Source organism: Pogona vitticeps, chromosome 4, assembly GCF_051106095.1.
Source record: "Pogona vitticeps strain Pit_001003342236 chromosome 4, PviZW2.1, whole genome shotgun sequence".
NCBI lineage: Eukaryota > Metazoa > Chordata > Lepidosauria > Squamata > Agamidae > Pogona > Pogona vitticeps.
The window spans coordinates 209,272,898-209,292,389 of record NC_135786.1 but is presented as its reverse complement, the minus strand read 5'-3'; the positions used below and the strand labels follow the sequence as shown (position 1 = coordinate 209,292,389).

The window sequence follows — 19,492 nt, the reverse complement described above, 5'->3', positions numbered from 1 at the left end:
ACAAGCCCCACTCTGCTTTGTTTCACTGATATTCATGCCACAGATTACATAAATATTGTTTTCTTTTAAAAATAATCAACCAGTTTCAATGTAGGATAAAATATTCAAGATTAAATAATATCAGTCAGGTTTAAGGGGCTTCTTGCATATACAAAACAAACAAAAGACAAACCAAAGGAACGGTTTTCTATATTTTGTGCATCCATGATTATATTCCACATCTATGTTGGTGAATACTGAGTTAGGGCTAAAGTGTAGTGCTATTCAGGTTTACCTGTTTGTTGAATGTCACTTATTCCCAGTGTGCATTGTGTAACAGCCTAATTGGCCCCGAGATCTGATTTTGCATTGATCCCCCTTTTTTACTGAATCTAGTTGTATTATTTTCTATGCAGAAGATTACTTTTGCCTGACTTATCCACTAGCACAGAGAAATACACCAATATATGTATCTAAAGAGATGGAAAATTTCAAGCTGAAATAGTGGCTTAGCTTTCCCACTGTATTGTATAACTCGTGTTCAAGATGGCATTTTGTTTTTCTCCTCCTCCTCCTCCTCCTCCTCCTCCTCCTCCTCCTCCTCCTCCTCTCTCTCTCTCTCTCTCTCTCTCTGTTTGGCTTGACAAGAAGCACAGTAGGACTGGGGAAAAACAGACAGGATTTTTCAATGAAAAATGAAGTATATTAGACTTTCAAGCATAGAACAAATTAAATATGTAGGCTATCATGCAAGAAGCCTGACGTCTTGCTACAGTGAAAACAGCAGCACAAACACTATGCTATTCATTAGGACACTACAAATGGAAACTAAGAGAAAGAAACTATGAACAGTTAGCTGAAGGAACAGCTGGGAAGAAGACAGACTCCGTGGAATTGAAATAAGATAAAGTCACTGCAGATTTTTATTTGATGGCGGCCAGACAAGAGCAAAACTCTATTGAAGTCAACGAAGCTATGAATCTGCCTGCTCCATACCAGCTGGATTTCTCAGCTTGAGTTGGCACCTAACATTTTTCCATGGCTGGAAAAAATAGCAATAATAAACGCAGATGCTTTCAAAGCGTAATGCTTCCATTATGTGGTGCTTTGTGATAGTTCATTGGTGCAAAAACGACAGTGAACTAAGCACTGCTCATCATTTAACCCAGATTTATGGACAACTTATAAAAGAGTACCAGCACTACCGTAAAGGCCAAGGTGACTCTCAGACTCAGATATACTTTTCTTAAAGAATTACATTATTTTAAAGTAGCAAACTATTTTTATATAACTCCTCTCAATTACGCTTTTTATATAAGACCTCCCAATTATGCTTTGGAGTCAGTGCACAAATTACCACCATAAATACAATAAAAGAATATAATATGGCCAGAAATAAATGTTAATTTTTTCTAAAGCACATTTTGGGGCCATATCCTGTCTGTATTATGATGATAAAATGCCATGAGGAAGAAGATGGTGTGAGAGAGGGGGGAGGGGAAAGAGGGGGAGAGAGAGAACTGGGACTGGATTTATGTTCTACATTGGGCTTGTGGAAGGCTGAAGAATAAAACTTGTGGGGAAAGAGATTAAATTTCTCCTTAATTAAAAAACCCCAGTATTTTATTAATCCCATAGCTTCAAAGGTGCTGTAATTATGGGCCTAATGGTATGGCTAACTGAGGCCTTAGACCCCAAACTTGCTATCATTGTTCCATCAGCTCCTCTGTGAGATTCCAGCACCCCACTGAGGGAACTTAAATATAAAAGATATATTAAGATGAATACCTGATTCTGCTGAGCACTCTGATACTTATGATCAATCTAAACATTATACACTGATTCAGTGGGCCTCCTTTAATTGTGACTTACTATTTATTCTATTCTGTTTTCCTCTGTTCCATTTGCTGTTTTGTGTTTCAAAACTGTTCATATCATGGGGTATAGTTTCTAATCCTTTTGTACAGTGCCGTATACCTTGATGGTTCTACATGTATATAAATGATAACAATTTGTGAAAACAGGTTCCAGTAGCATGAGAGAGGAAGACAAACATTTCTCTACCTTGTTTTTGCATACAACAAAACAAAAGAACTAATGAGTTGCACCTCGACGGCTGGTGAATAGAATTCCAACAAACAATACTTTATGCTTACCTGCAGCCTTAAAATAGTCTGTCATAAAATCTATTTTTCTCTCTATAGACTCAATAGCTTTTTGTCACACTATTCTGAAATGTCATGCTGTCTAGCAGGAAAACCTAGCTGTGAACAGCCAAATACACAGAGCATTTTCATTAATAATAACAACTACTTTTACAGCTGTGTTAATTAACACAATCAGCAAGGGAAAGGGCGGGAAAGGGCAAGAAAGTGAATTCCTGTAGGCTTTAATTTAGCGGGTGCTTGTGGCACTTTCTGTTAAAATCCTTAGTAGTCCTCCCACCCGTGAGATTCATTCTCTGATGTCTCTTGTCAGCATAATTGGTTTACAGTAGGTGTCCCATTTTCTGTTTGGGAGTTAAGCCCTTACACAAGGGGACCCAAACTGGAAAACAGAACCATTCCTAAAGTAATCATGCACATTTGACTGGTATGGTCAAATCTTTAACGCCAGAATGACAATTCTGGCTAAGAAACAAAGCTACCTGCTTTGTCCCCCATGGGAAATGGTACAGGTAAAAGTTTGAAATCATAAATAAACAAAGAAATCCCCCAAACGTTGAGAAAATACATTAAATCTGCTAGGCAATTTTCTTGCACAAGCTGTAGTGAAAATAAGAGGGTTTTTTTTCCAGATCTCCCTTCCCATCTTTTTATTACTGGACTTTATTATTATTATTCTGTTATCCCAACTTTCTCTTAAGGAACTCAAGACAATGTATATGTTTGAGGCAGGGGGCAGTAGCCTATGCACCCTGATCAGTGGGCCATCTCACCTTCAACCTGGGCTCACAGGACTCTGGATGGCGGTTTCCCCAGTGAACCTGGGAGAGGTAGAACCTGATGACCACGCACTGAGGTAATCTGGACAGGACAAACCCAGACAGCAGGAGGAAGGAACATAAATGGAGGCCCTGAAGGTGAAGCAAGTTCACATGCCCCAGCCCAGTGAAGTGACTCCTGGAAGGGAAAGGAGGGTGCAGGCTCTGGGACCATATAAGGGAAGCCCTGGAAGGGATGGGCAGTAGGAAGAAAAGGAGACAGTGGAGAGAAGGGCCTCGGGGGGAATGCTCTAGAGCAGTGGTTCTTAAACTGGAAGTCCCCAGATGTTCTTGGATGGCAACTCCCAGAAATCCTGGCCAGCACAGCAAGTGGTGAAGGCTTCTGGGAATTGCAGTCCAAGAACATCTGTACAGAATAGGAATGGGCAAGCAGGCTTCTACATTTCCAGAAATGGCTGTCATGGGCCGGCCACACATTGCGTGCATAACTGGATGTACTGTAGACACACCAGAAAATAGAGAAAACCATTTGCATGACTGCCGTTCTGTGCACATTAAATCAAGAAGGACATTTGCTCTAGTGTTTTAAAGCTCCTTCAAAAAACAGTTGTGCCAGAGGTTCTAAAATGTGATGGAGAAACAGAGAGCACATATTTCTTTGCCATGAAATTGGCTGGAACGTTTTTCCTCAGTGTACCTATGTAAGCATTCTATTCTGCTAAAGAGTCTTGTTTTACTGCCAATAATCTACTGCACATTTCTAGGGCTGGTTGCCAAACCACCGTGGCAAAGCACTTAGGTTTGGTATAAAATTTTTTTTCTAAGGGGGAAAATGAAGAGAAATAGTACCTTTCTGTCTTGAAGGGTACGGATAGAAGAGTGTAATTCTACAAACTGTCCATGTAGACCACAACAACCCAGCACTTCTCTAATGCACAATTTAAGGCTGCCATTTCAAATAAACTTAGTAGGAAGTAGTCTTCCATTTGATGGTACTGATTTCACAGTAAGAAAACAGAATCCTATTGGGAATTTACACTGGCATAAGTGTAATAGCATAAACCTCTGTGGTGAATTGCCGTTAATTAACATGCGGCCAGTCTCATTTATGGCCTTGTGTGAGTTGTTAGACGGCACATGGCCAGGACTGCAAACGACAACTCATAATAAGTTAGTGGCAATGCACTGCTGTGATTGGCTTGCAGGCAAAGAGACAAGCTCAATTGCCTCCAGAAACAAAAAGAGAGACGTCTTTGATTCCAGGCAACCTCCTGCTGCTGTTGACATAATTTGTGTTGTGTGGCTGGAGCTTCACAACAGGTTACATGCTTTTGCCTCCTGTACATAGTATTCCCCATATCTTTCTTTCTAACCCAAAGTACTAATGAAGACTTCCAATCTGGAATAGGAACAAAGCCTGGCACAGGAAGTGTATATTTTCACTCCCTGCACTGTTCTTGCACTTGCAAAAGCTGTTTTACCACTTGACACACTATAGACATCAGAGCTTAGGAAAGGTTTTGTTTTGTTTTTCCTACAACTCCCAGAATTCCTCAGCCAACCTGATCTCTGATTTTGTTGGGTGGGGTAATCTGGGAGTTGCAACCCAAAAAAGTGACCCTTACAGAATTAGCAATGTGTAGATTTTGAAGTTATACTTGGAGATAGCCTTAGGGCAGAAGCAGACATTACAGAGTGTCCCTGATTAGAGCTGAAGACACATTAATGTTGGAGAGATGTGATTCAGGCAGGTTTTTTTTTCATATTTGAGACATCAAACTTCAAAAGAATCCCATGGTTAGAAATCAAACTCAAAATAAAGCGAGATAAGCTGCAAATTATGTGAGAAGAGAAAAGCCTCTACTGTTCACCCAGATGCTTCACCCTTTAAGGAATTCCTTTTTCTAGTGGCAGACTGCCTTGAACACCTTTCTCTGTCCTCAGACAGGGGAAAATCTTCCATAAACCATAGCCACCCTTTCCACTCCTCTACCACTGACCCTCCCAGCAAAGTCAGATTAGTTCTCATGCTGGCAGCTGGGTGTGACTGAAAATGCAGTCCAGATATTTGGAACAAAGGGTTTCTTCCTGCAGCCAAATTGCCAGTTGTTCTCTCTTAGCATTTGGAACAAAGGGCTGCATACGAAATAAACTGAAGAATCATCTTTATTTCTCTTCTTTCGCTGGAGCGTCCAACATCCTGCTGGATTTAACTGAGAACTCAATGTAATCTCAATGTCTACTGAAAGGCTCAAAACAAGGGCACACAAACATGTTTCTAAGGAAACAAACAGTGTGTGAAAGCAGTGTTGTAAGCCACTAGCATGCAGGCAGAGCTAGCGTTCTGATTCCATAGGACTTGCGCCATCGCAGTATCTCTAAAATGAAGTGATAGTAAGAGAATGTGCCGTATCAGGCACACAGCCACACAAATACATTATGGGTTGCAATGTTCCCACAGTTTCCTATCAGTGTTCCACGATCTGCTTTCAATTACAGTAGCAAGGCCACAATTTCATCTGTAATTTTTTCTAAACGAACTGACATCTTCTAAGAGCATGGACCCCCAGTTTTCTCAAGGGATGTGTTCTGGACTGGGAAAAACTTCTCCAACCTAGGAATGATTGAGGTGGCGTTGTTGTCAGCATGACAAAGTTTGTCCATTTTTCTAAGGAGGGGAATCTCTAAGCCAGAATTAGGATCAGGGAGAGGACGGACCAGGAAGGATAAATTGGCTGCATTTAGGGCCCAATATATCTGTCTTTTTTTTAAAAGGCCAATCTATTCTACACTAGTGGCAATCAGTGAGGCAGTTTTATAGTCAGAACTATTGTTCATTGCTACTGAGCAAGTCAGAGGAGGGAATTACCAGCAGAAGACTCTTCCCAGCAAGACTAAATTACCTCAGCTTGTTAAGGAGAGGATTGTGGTCTCGGCAGGAAGCCATGGCTCACACTGGTGATGTGCCACCAATGACTTCTTCTTCTTCTTGCTACTAGTTATTGGTCACATATCATTTCCATCACCTATGGTTGTGTCTAAAAAGCTGGCATTCAGAAGTGGCAACACATAGCAATAATGTGTAGCAATTTCAAGTGAACACCACAAGCCCTATGGCCCTGTGAGCACACATAATTTGGTCTTATCAGAAGAATCATAGAATGATAGAAAAGTGAAATTGGAAGGGGCCTACAAGGCCATCAAGTCCAACCCCCTGCTCAATGGAGGAATATAATCAAAGCATATCTGCCAGGTGATTATCTAAGTTTTGCTTGAATGCCTCCAGTGTTGGAGCACTCACCAACTCCCAAGGTAACTAGTTCCACTGTCGTACTGCTCTAACAGTTGGGACATTTTCCCTGATATTCAATTGAAATCTGGCTTCCTTTAATTTGAGTCCATCGTTGCATGTCCTGCACTCTGGGATGAGTGAAAACAGATCTTGCCCCCTCTTCTGTATGACAGCCTTTCAAATATTTGAAAAGTGCTATTCTATCACCCCTCAGTCTTCTTTTCTCAAGGCTAAACATGTCTACTTCTTTCAGCCTTTCCTCATAAGGCTTGGTTTCCAGCCCCCTGATCATCTTTGTTGCCCTCCTCTGAACTTGTTATTTATTGATTGATTGATTTAATTATTAGATTTATACCCCGCACCATCTGGCAACCAGGCCACTCTGGGCAGCTAACAATAAGACAAACAACACAATAGACATAGTATATCTTGACTTCAGCAAAGCTTTTGACAAAGTGTCCCATGATATCCTGATTAGCAAGCTAATTAGGTGTGGGCTGGATAGATCAAGTGTCAGGTGGATACACAATTGGCTACTGAATCATACTCAGAAGGTGATGATTAATGGGTCCTTCTTTAACTGGGAGGCGATAACTAGTGATATACCCCAAAGCTCAGTCCTGGGCCCAGTGCTCTTCAATATTTTTATTAATAACCTGGATGAGGAAGTGCAAAGAATGCTTCTCAGATTTTCAGATGATACCAAATTGGGTGGAATAGCTAATACCCGGGAAGACAGAAACAAAATTCGAAATTACCTTGATAGTATGGAACACGGAACTGAAAGCAACAGAATGAAATTCAACAGGAATAAGTGCAAAGTCTTGCATCTGAGAAAAAGAAACCAATTGCACAGTTATAAGATGGGGGATACCTGGCTCAGCAAAACTACAAACAAGAAGGATCTTGGAATTGTCATATATCACAAGCTAAATATGAGCCAACAGTGCAATGTGGCTACAAAAAGGCAAATGCTACTTTAGGCTGCATTAATAGAAGTATAGTTTCCAAATCCTGCAAGGTGCTAGTCCCACCCTATTCAGCACTGGTTAGGCCTCATCTTGATTATTGTGTCCAGTTCTGGACACCACAGTTCAAGAAAGATGCTAACAAATTGGAACATTCTGTTTTAATTTATCCTACTAGTTATTGTATCAGTTGAACGTTTGTATTATTTTATTTTATTCTTATTGGTTTTCTTCCACCAGCAGTGCCCCCTCTGACAGCTGCTGCTGCTGCTCAAGAGTTCTATCAATGTAGGCTTCATCTTCCCTTATAGCCTTGAGTATGGCTACTCGCTGCTCCAGGTCTCTGACTTTCCTTTCTAACAGTGCCACCAGTTTACACTTGTCACATGTATATAGCGTTTTGCACTCAGGAAAAAAGACAAACATAGCACAGACTTTACAGGCAACCACAACTGATATGTATTTCCTTAATCCCTTCTAGCTTTTTTAACTTTCAACTGTTCATTTAGGATACCTGATCCTCTTGTTTTGTTAGTTTAAACGTAGTTGTATATATGCCCAAGGAACAAAAAAAATTGTTAGCCCCCCCCCCCCCGTCTCCTTCCTATCTCTCCCACGGCAAACTCCCTGTTTGCTCTCCTGCTCACGAGCTCTGTTCACAAGCCCTGGGTCTGCCTGTAGCTTTATTTGTCAGCTGTCCTCTGCCTGGAGTCAGGAATCAAAAGGCCCTCCCAGAACTTACAGCTGCTACTTATAGCCTTCAGCAGTAATCAGGACACTCCTATTTCTGTTAGGCCAATCACACAGCTCTTCCTATTAAGGACACACCCCTTCCTGTTCTACAGAGCACACAGCTCTTTACATAGAGTGCATGGTGCTTCTGTCTGGGCAATTCCTAGGGGTTACTTCAGGCCCTTTCTTGGTGTTACACTAGAGAAAAATCCACTTACATCTCTATCTTATGTATATGTTTAGGTTTCTGGTTGATTTCTTCAGGATTTAGATATGCAGAGGCAAAGCTGGCTGGGGGATTCTGGGACTTGTAGTTGGAAATAGAGAATTATTTCAAGGTCTGCACTGAGGAAAATGTGAAGGTTACAGAAAAGAGGGGAAACGCTTGTTGAACTGTGCCCCTCTGACAGCCCTGGTCTAGAACAAGGAGGCATGCTATAAATCATTTAATCTCACTTCAAATATTTTAAGTGATGAATGTGGAACATTATGCCAGCCTCACGCACAGGAGTGCATTTTGGTATCTTCAAACCACAGGTTCATGCATATATATGAGAGGCATCAAAGACGTCGATGGGCAGATGAATGCCCTTCATGAATACTAAATGGGATGAGGCAGTGCTGCCATAATTTCATAGAATTAAGAAGGCCAGCGACTTCAAAGTGAAGAATTCATGCTTCTTAAGAGGAATCATTATGGCTTATCATGTAAATAAGTGTCCGGATTAAAACTTGTTTAAATGCTTTCCCCCCCTCACACGTTAAACTAGTGGACAGCAAATACGAGTATGTAAAATTCAAATATCATCCAAGAGACTATTTAATCAGTATATGAGCCTAACATATCATGGCTACTGTCCTTGCCACAAAGTTCTATTTTCTGCTCTTTTTATTATATTCCTATAAAGGGAATTTAATTGCATCACAAAAAAATGAAGCGAGTTTTACCAATACAGCTACATTTAAATTTAATACTTCACCTTCAAAGCACATACTCTGAAAACTGCTAATTCTAAGGTTGTGCTGAGGAAAATGCAACAGAGGTATACTGACATATTGTTAAGGCTGAGGCCCATGGTGTTTTCATACTTTCACCCATCTTAGATGGCAGTATGGTAATGATTTCTACAAAAACATCTATTATTCTCAACAAATTATTTCCACTTAGTTCATTGTGTTCTAGCTGACCAAGATTTTTAATGGGCAGCTACAAGCCTAGGGATCATCATGATATATGACAGTATTGAGACGTGCTGTCCAACTCCTCCCCACCCCCATTCCAACAAAGTGTCTTGATCATCTCATCACCTGGTCAAATATATATAGGTGACCTTCTGGTGATCAGGATATTCATATACTTCAGCAGTGCTTATGTCATAAGGATATGCTAGACAAGACATATAGAGCAGCACTGGCTATCACACTCTGTAACAGTAAGATTGTTGAAGAGACTACTGGTGTGGGAAAGCCACAGAACCTGGTGAGGTAGGCCAGGAAGACTCCAATATTCAAGGTATAAAGTCTGGGAAAAGTACTCATGTGTATGTTTCCTGTAGGATGACAAAAACCAGTCTTAAAAATGAAACATGGACGGTGTGGAGAATTATTTGACATACATGTTATGTCATTCTGGGCTTTCTAGTTGTCATTACTGGAATTGCTATTTGCGGCTAAGATCCAACTAGGTGCTTGAGCTGGTGGCAAGTAGATAAAGGGAGAGGCGATTCCCCCTTCTGAACAGCCCCAATGCATCCTCAGTATCCGTTCCAGAGGGATGATATACCCGCCAGGGTAGAGTCTGATGTAGTGGGGCAGGCTGGAGATGGGGGAAGAAAAGGAGTACATCTTGTGGTACAGAGGCAGTAACCTTGTCCTAGACTGGCTGAGAGTTTCAGGGGAGTCCTTCTCTTGGTCTTGTCACCCTCATAGGTATGTCTGGTGAGGACACAAAAGAGAATCTTCTTGGTCACTGCTCCCAAGCTGGGGAACCCCTTCCCACAGAAGGCCAGGCTGGCCCCCTCTTTGCTCTGCACCTGCAAACAGGCAATGTCCTTTCCCTCCAAGCAGTTTTTTAAAAATGTAATAACTAGATGCCTAAGAGTATGTGTGTGTAAAAATGGAACTGTTATATCTTTTCAAATTTTAACAAGGTTTTTTAACTGTTTAAAACTGTTTTAATGTACTAGTCATAATAGGATACTGGCTGAATTGCTTTTTAATATTGTGATAATTTATTCTAATTTTTAGCTTTTAATATTGTCTGTTTTAATATTATAAGCTGCCTTAGGTTCTCTTGGGGAAAAAGGTGGGGTACAAATAATAAAAATTAATGAGGCCGCCTAGAGTAGTCCACCACGACTAGATAGGCGGGATATAAATTAAATAAATAATAATAATAATAAAAATAAAATGAACAGTGGTCAGGGATTCTTCTGTCAACGCAATCGCTCATCTGAAACCTGTCTTGTATCATTAATGAACTTACTGTCTGTATCTTGCCTTAGTCACACCTAGTTAGTAGAAACAGAATGCACAGTGTGTTAATCATAAAAGGGAAAAAATGATGAAAAAAGTGTAAACTAGAATAAGGTAATGTTTTATTCTACAAGGAGAATAAAAATGCTGATAATAAAAATACTTGTGTGTTGTTATTTTCTTAGAAGAACACTGCCTAATTTGAAATAAATACTTGGATACAATTTATTTATTTATTTATTTATTTGATTTATACCCCGCCTATCTGGTCCAAACGGACCACTCTAGGCGGCTAACAACCATAAAGATAATATAAACAACGGAGACAGACAATTCTAAAAAAGAAGGCACTACATTAAATCATATAATACACAAAACAAAAAACAAAGCAAAAAAGAGGGGGGTCAAAAGGAGTATGATGGAAAGGCCTGCCGGAACAACCAAGTCTTCAATTGCTTCTTGAAGACACCCAGCGAGGGAGACCTGCGGATCACAGGAGGTAAGTTGTTCCAGAGGCGAGGAGCCACCGCCGAGAAGGCCCGATTTCTTGTCTTCTCCTTCCGGGCCTCCCTCGGCGTTAGGCTCCTCAACCTCACCTCCTGGCTCGCGCGGGTGACACGGGTAGATCTTGGCGGGAGAAGGCGTTCCGCCAAGTATCGAGGCCCTAAACCGTTTAGGGCTTTATACGTGAGCATCAACACTTTGAAGTCGATGCGGAAACGGATGGGCAGCCAATGCAAGGCGGCCAGAGTGGGTGAAATATGTTGGTATTTTTTCACACCACTAATTAATCTGGCCGCCGCATTCTGCACCACCTGTAGTTTCCGCAGCAACCCCAAAGGTAGCCCCACGTAGAGCGCATTACAGTGGTCTAATCTGGAGATTACAACTGCTCCAACATACAAGGAAGAAATCTTGGCACTTGTATGGCAGTTTCCCCTCCCCCACCCTGGACCAATAGCCAAAGGTTACTATAATGATAAATGCAAGAGTAAGGTGATACCTATATTGAACCACTAAAAACTGAATCAAACTGCAAGCTTCTGTGGGTAAAATCCCACTTTCTCAGGCTGGGCACCACCCCTTCATGGACAGTGCAGAAAAAGTAAGAGTCCCAAAAATCATGACAGATGTCTGTGCTGAGTATGCTTTTATGAGGTGATTTCAGACTTAGGTTGTAAATTCAGCTGGGATGTGCAGTTTCAAGCACTATCCCTTGCAGCCTGGTTAGAATTTTCCATCTGAAACTCCAAACCACACCCCTGCACAGCTGACTTTACAACCTAAATCTGGACTCACTTTGTACAAGCATACTCAGCAGGGATATCTGCCACAAATTTTTGGGACACTTACCTACAATTTTTCTGCACTGTCCCTCAAGGGATGGACAAAGTCGGATTTTACCCACAAAAGTTTGCAATTTGTTTGAATTTTTTTTAGTGGTTCAATAAAAGTATCACCTTACTATTGCATCTGTGTAATCCTGAACTGCAGGATAACAATAAAAACATGATATAAGCATAATTTGTTCCACTTAGCTGAGGTTCTTTTTGTTTTTATGTAGAAGCTATCATTGATTTGATTTATAAGGCCTTTAAAAAAAAACAGCAACATATTATATCATTTCTGATGGCAGATTCTGAATCTTACAACAATGAGATAGCAAAAGACTGGCCAACTTCCTTGCTTTTGTGATAACCAGCTGAGCCACACTTTCCTCTTTATCTGCCCTCTGCCGCAGCCAAAGACCAACAATGCTTTTGAAGTAGTTTATGGATTCTATTTATGTTCACTGTCTCCTGCCCCTTAGTTTGAACTTGCATTGCAAAATAATAGAAAATACTAATTCCTTACATCTTTCTTCTCAGTATGACTGGGTTTTTTTTTTAAACCAACCAGGTGATGGCAGAAGCAGCAGTGTTAGCTGGAGATTAAACTGGATTAAACTGGATTAACAAAAACTGGAATTGAAGGGTACATTTTGGAGCACTGACTTCATGGCATATAATTTAATTTAAATGATGATATCTGCATATAGAAGCTTAAATTAGCACATGAAATTTTAATGCAAATGCATCCAACTTTTCAAGTAAAAAAAAATTAAATTCCCCCTTTTTGATGACCCTGGTCTTCCATGTGGTCTTTCAGGGCAATGTCTGCCTGCCCTATTGGCAATGCAGCTAGGGGCACCCTATTTCCACCAGTGGCAGTGGTAAGTTACACTCAGTACTTGTTTTTCATGCAGAACGATAAGGAGAACAGGCAGGCTTGGTCGGTGTCATCTCTGTACTCAGAATGTGTCCTGTAAACGTCCCCTAAAAAGGTAAAGGTTCCCCTTGACATTTTTAGTCCAGTCGTGTCCGACTTTAAGGGGCGGTGTTCATCCCGTTTTCAAGCCGAACAGCCAGCGTTTGTCCGAAGACAGTTTCCATTGCCACATGGCCAGCAAGGCTAGGGAACGCCGTTTTACCTTCCCACCGAGGTGGTACCTATTTATCTACTTGCATTTGCATGCTTTCGAACCACTAGGTTGGCGAGGAGCTGGGACAAAGTGATGGGAGCTCACTCCGTACTCAATCTTACGACTGCTGGTCTTCTGACCCTGCAGCACAGGCTTCTGAGGTTTAGCCCACAGCGCCACCACGTCCCTAATCCCTAGCAAAATACAAGACCTCAACAGATGATTTAACATTTCTATGAAAATAGAAAGACCGACTGACCACCTGTATAACAGAAGGAAGAGAAAGAAGGATATGATGCTTATTCATCCTGTATACTGCACAATGCAGCTTGACCAAATTTTGTTCAATTAAAACATATTGAATCATGGAAGTATTAAAAACAGATGTTGATCACTCTCTATTTAATAATTTGATTAATTTAACCAGACAACTATAATACTGTATTTTATTGGAGCTCATTTTGCTATTATTTCAGCACTGGAAGTTTAAAACAAAAATTAATGGTGTTTGTTTTTTTAAAGCAGTTTGCCTGAATATATGCAGATTTACATTGAGTTCTTATTACACACATTGTTGTATATTGTCATTTTCGAAAGGCATTTAGCAATTAAGTAATAAAAAATAAGAAAAATATTATATTTTGAAGAAAGCAACATTGAAAGTTTCCAAGAGAAATTATTCAGTTTTTATGAGGCACACAAAAGATATTGTTTGTGTGTCACAGACAGTATTTTCTAGTAATTTTCTTTTACACAGAAATGGGGAATTATGGATTGGAGTCATTAATGGAACACAATAGCCTAGCAGAATATCAAAGAAAGACAGGCTCTGAAAAGAAAAGGACAATAAAAAGAGAGCAAGATAAAAATTCATAATTATTAAAATATTCTTAAAATTCTGACCAAGACTTTGTGCACCCATAAGACACCTACAATTTATTAGAAGATGCTACAGAAAAGTGTCTGTACATGTGGGTGGCAGTGGGGGTGCCCCCTGTAACAGGCGTTTTGTGGACAGGTCCAATATAATTCACTGTGTTGAACAAGGAGTAAAATCACATCACATTCTGGAATGCACTGGATATTTCCCATATTTTTTACATCACCGTTATCACCACCATACAAACCCAGATGTTTCCTTCAGGTTCTATATAGGCAAGAGAGACCCCAACCTGAGAGGATTCTCTGCCAACAACACTGATTCTGTTTTCAACCTCCCTTCTTCATTTTCTGACCACCTGACCATGTGTAATGGAAAAAGAGGGGCATCCAACACAGACTAAGTATGGTTTATAAGTTTTCATTCAACCTCTGCAATGAATTCTTCTTTAAAAATGTATTGCATGCATTTGCATACATCTTTCTCCTACATATGCTTTAATTTTAAAAAAGGAAAGCATATGTAGGAGAAAGATGTATGCAAATAATGCAATACATGAAAAAGTTCTTTTCCTCAAACTGATGCTAAAGTTTGCCAGTTTTGGTAACTTTTTAGCACAAATGAACAGAATAAAATTCCCAGTTATCTCTACTGCCCAATTTCTATCGGCATAGGTATTGTATTCTCGGATGCTTTCACGGCCGGGATCCGATGGTTGTTGTGGGTTTTTCGGGCTGTAGGCCATGTTCTTAAGGTTTTTCTTCCAGACATTTCGCCAGTCTCTGTGGCCGACATCTTCAGAGGACAGGAGTCAGAACACAGAGCACAGTTCTGACTCCTATCCTCTGAAGATGCTGGCCACCGAGCCTGGTGAAACGTTAGGAAGAGAAACTTTAAGTACACGGCCAAACAGCCCGGAAAACCCACAACAACCATCGGCATAGGTATTCTTTCCCACAGAGAGGTATATATTGTAGTTGTCTGTCATGCAGCTATCAAAGAGGAGACAACCCTCACTTTTGTCACATTTATGTGGGGAAAATATGAATTTGGGAAAGTTCTAATAAAAAATGAACAATCTGAAATTTTTGCCTATTGTTACCTATGAACATGACCATAGGCTTCATTTCTGTATGGAACTGTGGGAAATATAGGGCCCATGGGCAGTTCATGAACTAGGATCCACAAAATTTCAAGGGGGCACTTCCTGTGACTATCTATGGTTTAATCCCATTGGAAAATGTGTCAGGAAGAGGGACAACAAAGCACATCTCAGAATTCATGTAGAAGAGTACAAAATAGGGATTGAAACTAAGTAGATATATAAATAAGAGAAGAATAATTTCCCCCTCTTCAGTAAATATTTGTCTACACCAGGCAGTATGTGGAGGTTGAGTTCCTCCACACTATATATGCTTGAATATTTGGAGATTTGTATTTACTTTGCATGTACTTTCTCTCCTCATGGTATGTTATGATACAGAATAAATCTTACAATGAGTTGATAAAGTAGCAGATGAAAAGAAAAGAAACTGGACTGCCTAGTCTTTGAAAATTTTCAGCTGTGTGTTTAGTACGATGTATGTTAATTGGCAGATTGTTTTCAACTTGCTCTTCCAAAATAGACTGACTCTTCCTCTCCTCTTGATTTTTCACTCCGTCGCCTAGCCCCAGCCAAAGGACACACTACTATGATATACATTCCTTATTTTCATTTGTTTTTGGTTTCTGTCCTGAAAGACTGTATCTTAGAAATCAACCTGCCGGAGCAATGTTTAAAAACTGGATCTGTTAAGTCAATCTGTATGATTCACAAATTACTTGAATATCAGCCCCTTAAGAATCACCCATTAAAAAAAGGCAGCTATCATTAGATACTAAGCAAGCTTCCTCGGATATTTACAATAAAGCAAATGTCCCAGTTAAGTATAGTGAGGTACAGAAATATTTTATAGCTATACTGCACCTTTCATCCCAAAGCATTTTTGCCAATTAAAGGTAAATGATGCTTTAGAATGGATGCCTCTGTGGAAGTGCTCTCACACAACAGGCAAAAGGAGGGGAAAATTTAAAACATGACAATGTGGCAAACACCTGCTCTTAAATATCACAAGATGGGGCTTGTAAATTTCCAAGGCAAATGGAGGTTTGGAACAATGAATTCCTGCCCTTGGTGAAGTCACTGGAACAAATGTTTAAGAAGCTGTCTGAAAGAGCTATGTGGCAAATAATGCATTATTCCCCCTTCAGACCCGCTTAGTAAAAAATGTAAACCATCTGAACTGGGTATGTTACAAGATTTCTTCACTATGCTACTAGTTGTGGCTAGTTCATCTTATAAATAAAACTGAAATATGTTTCCCATGTTTGTGCATTTGTCCTGAAAGATCTCTGAAATGGTAAGACATAGAAACACAAACTTTTGCATGAATGTTTCTGAGGTCCCAGTTACATAACAAGGTGGTTAAATCATGACCAACTATGTTGGCTGGGGGATTTTGGGAGGTGCAATGCCTCAGCCAACATGATTAAAGTCTGTGATTTTGGTGTTGCTAGATGTCTGGGGGGAATTTTCCTTGGGGGGGCTTCTTTGTGGGTGTATAACCCAGATATCCGAAACCCAATCTTCACCAAACATGGATAGATTGCAGAGGAGAGGCAGAGAAATCTTCCCTGAAATCTTGGTGTCTCTAGGTGCCTCAGGGGGCATTTTATAGCCAAACAAATCAGTGATTTGCCTTCCTAGGGAACATTGATTTGTACCAATATGAATGGATGAATTAGCAATTTTTGAACTAATTTGGTGATTCATTTTTTAGATTCATGCCCATCTCTATTTGCTATACATATTTTTTGTATGAAAACTGATATAATGGTGCGATTATTAGATTAAGTTTAAAGAAGCAAGGAGATATGATTGCTCAGAGTCAAACGAAATACTGGCTGAAATGGTATTGCATGTAGGGAAGGGTAAAGTTAAGACTGGGAAAGTTGCAGGAAGCTACATCCCAGCAGTCTGCATGTCTTGTGGAACAGACTGCGCAACAGACCACATAACTAACTTGCATAACTGGTGCAAATTTCATGGCTTGCACAGCTTAAGTTACACAGGTGTAGCTACACAACAGAATTTCAGCCATTATCTTTTAACACATTTTAGAGGCAGTGGTCCTGTTTGTCATAGTATGATTCATTCCCCCCCCCCCCAATCTCTGCATCCTGTAGTAAGCTGTGTTTTGAGGACTGGAAAATAAACATGAGTTTACTCTCTAAATCTGTCTGCTGACAAGTGCTGAGACGCTCATCTCTCAGAATGTATCTTTGCTGGATGGAAAACATGTTGATCATAGGGAATATAAATTTACCTTCACACCTAGTTTGACCCTCACAGGTGCACAAAAATAAATATTTGACTTTGTTCATTTTGTGTATCTCTGAGATTCCAGCTCTCTTTGCTGCCCTACCCGCTCCCAGTGTCAATGCCTTCTCTCCTTTCAAACATTTATTTTAATCATACTGAGATTTTAATTTGTCTGTGGGGGGAAAAGCCACCCCTCGAACACAGAAGTATAATTTAGACCTGCTTTCAAATCCAGTCCCAGGAGGATCAAAATACACCTTCCTTTTGTTTCACAATGCTTTTGTTGTGAATTTCATTTTCAGAAATACACCACGAGAGTCGACCCACAGGCTCCCCAACTATCCTTTGTAAATAATAGAAAGTAAACTACTAGAATATTTTGCACAGTCAAGAAATACAAACTTGAGTTCATAGTCAAGAAACATGAACTTGAACAAGAGTTTGCTTATTTTCAGATGTCTGTGTTCCATCAGTTAATGGAACCAGTTGAAAACTATGGTCTCGATAGAATCAGCCAAAGACATATTATATAAACCATGAGAGATTTCTAATGAGATTGTATAGCAGATAATACTAGGAATTGAGCTAGCTGGGCTTTTTCACACACACAAAAAACCCAAAAAGCAACTGTTTTTATCAGCTAATGCCGCTAAGCACTGAGAGACACATGCTGTGGCACAATCAGATAATCAAACTGTGCACCACTCATAGAAAGAATGGGATAATAAGCACGTTTAAACAACTAATTAATCATAACAGATTGATCAAGCCATTTCTTCTCATTTTGAAGGCAGATTAGCCATCTAATTTATTCTAGTATCAACTGGTTAATTGAAAGGTTTTATAACCTAGTTTTTATAAGAACTAAATATATGAGTAAAATATAGTGTACAGAAATAAATATTCACTGTTTCATTTAAGTGAAGAAGCCCATATGCAAATGAGCAAAGCCAAGTGTGGTCCCAAGGGAAGGGGCTGCCAATAAATATCTCCTGACTGATTTCTCCTCTTCAGAGATAGGAAAAGTTACTTTCCTAGACTACAGTTCCCAGAATTCCTCAGCCACCATGACTACTGATATAACAGCTGGGGATTTCTGGGTGCTGTAGTTCAAAGACTGCAAATTATTTTGCCCTTGCCCCTCATTTGCCCAAAGGTACGGTTCTTAAAATGAGTGCCCAGAGGTCATTATATTGCATGCTTCCCAGTTCCAAGCCCTTATTGACTGCTCCTGGAAAATGTGTTACTCAACAATATCATGTTACATATTTTGAAAACTAAGCTTGACAGGAACAAGAGGGGAAATTATGTACATTGTTACATATTGGGTGGTGAGTACATAGTTATTGCCAAATCTGAATATACCATATATTTTGTTGTACTCTAGCTCTGAAACGGCCCAAGTGCTATATGAAATCCCAGGTCATGAAGCTGGTGATAGCATTTGACATTAAATGACAACTCACCATGATCTACTGGAAACTTTTTCCATTTTAACTGAGCAGTCAGCTGAAATATAAATACCATGGGCCAGGTTTGATAATATGGAGAGACACGAATTAATTCTTCTTTGGCAAGCTGTTCATGCTTTGCTGTTTCCTGAAAGAAAGTTTCATGCTCAGGAGCAGCAATAAAGGATATACATTTTAAAATAAATAAAGAGGATATAAATGAAACACTTGTTCCATAGGGGGAATCAGCTACTGAAAAGTCTAAAGTTCATATGGTGTTCTTTTTAACCGCAATACAGCCCATTTTTGGTGTACTCGGAACCTGATATAACAATGAATTTAGAATGGATAAAATATGAATTATGAATAATGGATGGTTGCAACATTGTATTCTGAAATGTTAGTTGTATATATGACAGCAAGGATCTTGCTGAAGGCCATAAATCAACATATGTAAGTTAATTTAAAACTGAATTTTGAAGCGCTATCCTTAGATGGAAACCTGTCACTGCATCCCTGAACTCCTGATGAATGCATTCACATAATGACTAGCTTTCATTTAATTCGGATGCTCAATAATTTAATGTGCAAGTGTAAGAAAACAGCACTACAATTTGATGTGAAGACTCTCTTCTGATATCACCCAAATGCCAATTGGAGATATCACTTTACATCCTTAATGTAAGGAACATCTCCTACAGATGTGAAGAATAATTTCTAAATTCCTTTTTGAATTAGGTAGCTTGATAGGGTATCTAAGTTTAGTAAGTATTATTCATGTCCCTGTTTGGTACCAAATCACATTAAAAATGCCAAGTTAAATCTCTAGTTAGCACATGAAAAAGTGATTCGTTGCCTCGAGCCAAGAGTGGGACAAGTAGCATTTTGTTGGTATCAATATCCCCATAATTTGCACAAAATACATCAGTGCAAACACTTTGTGCTTTAC

At 39.8% G+C, this 19,492-nt stretch overlaps 1 protein-coding gene across 1 annotated transcript in view; it reads right to left on the bottom strand.

Moving 5' to 3' along the window:
• Positions 1 to 19,492, bottom strand: part of CNBD1 (cyclic nucleotide binding domain containing 1) — a 161,793-nt gene that overhangs the window by 34,351 nt on the left and 107,950 nt on the right. Inside the window, exon 8 of the mRNA XM_078393088.1 lies at positions 18,559 to 18,691. Within this exon, the coding sequence (XP_078249214.1) occupies positions 18,559 to 18,691 (133 nt within the window). The remainder of the gene's footprint in view (positions 1 to 18,558; positions 18,692 to 19,492) is intronic.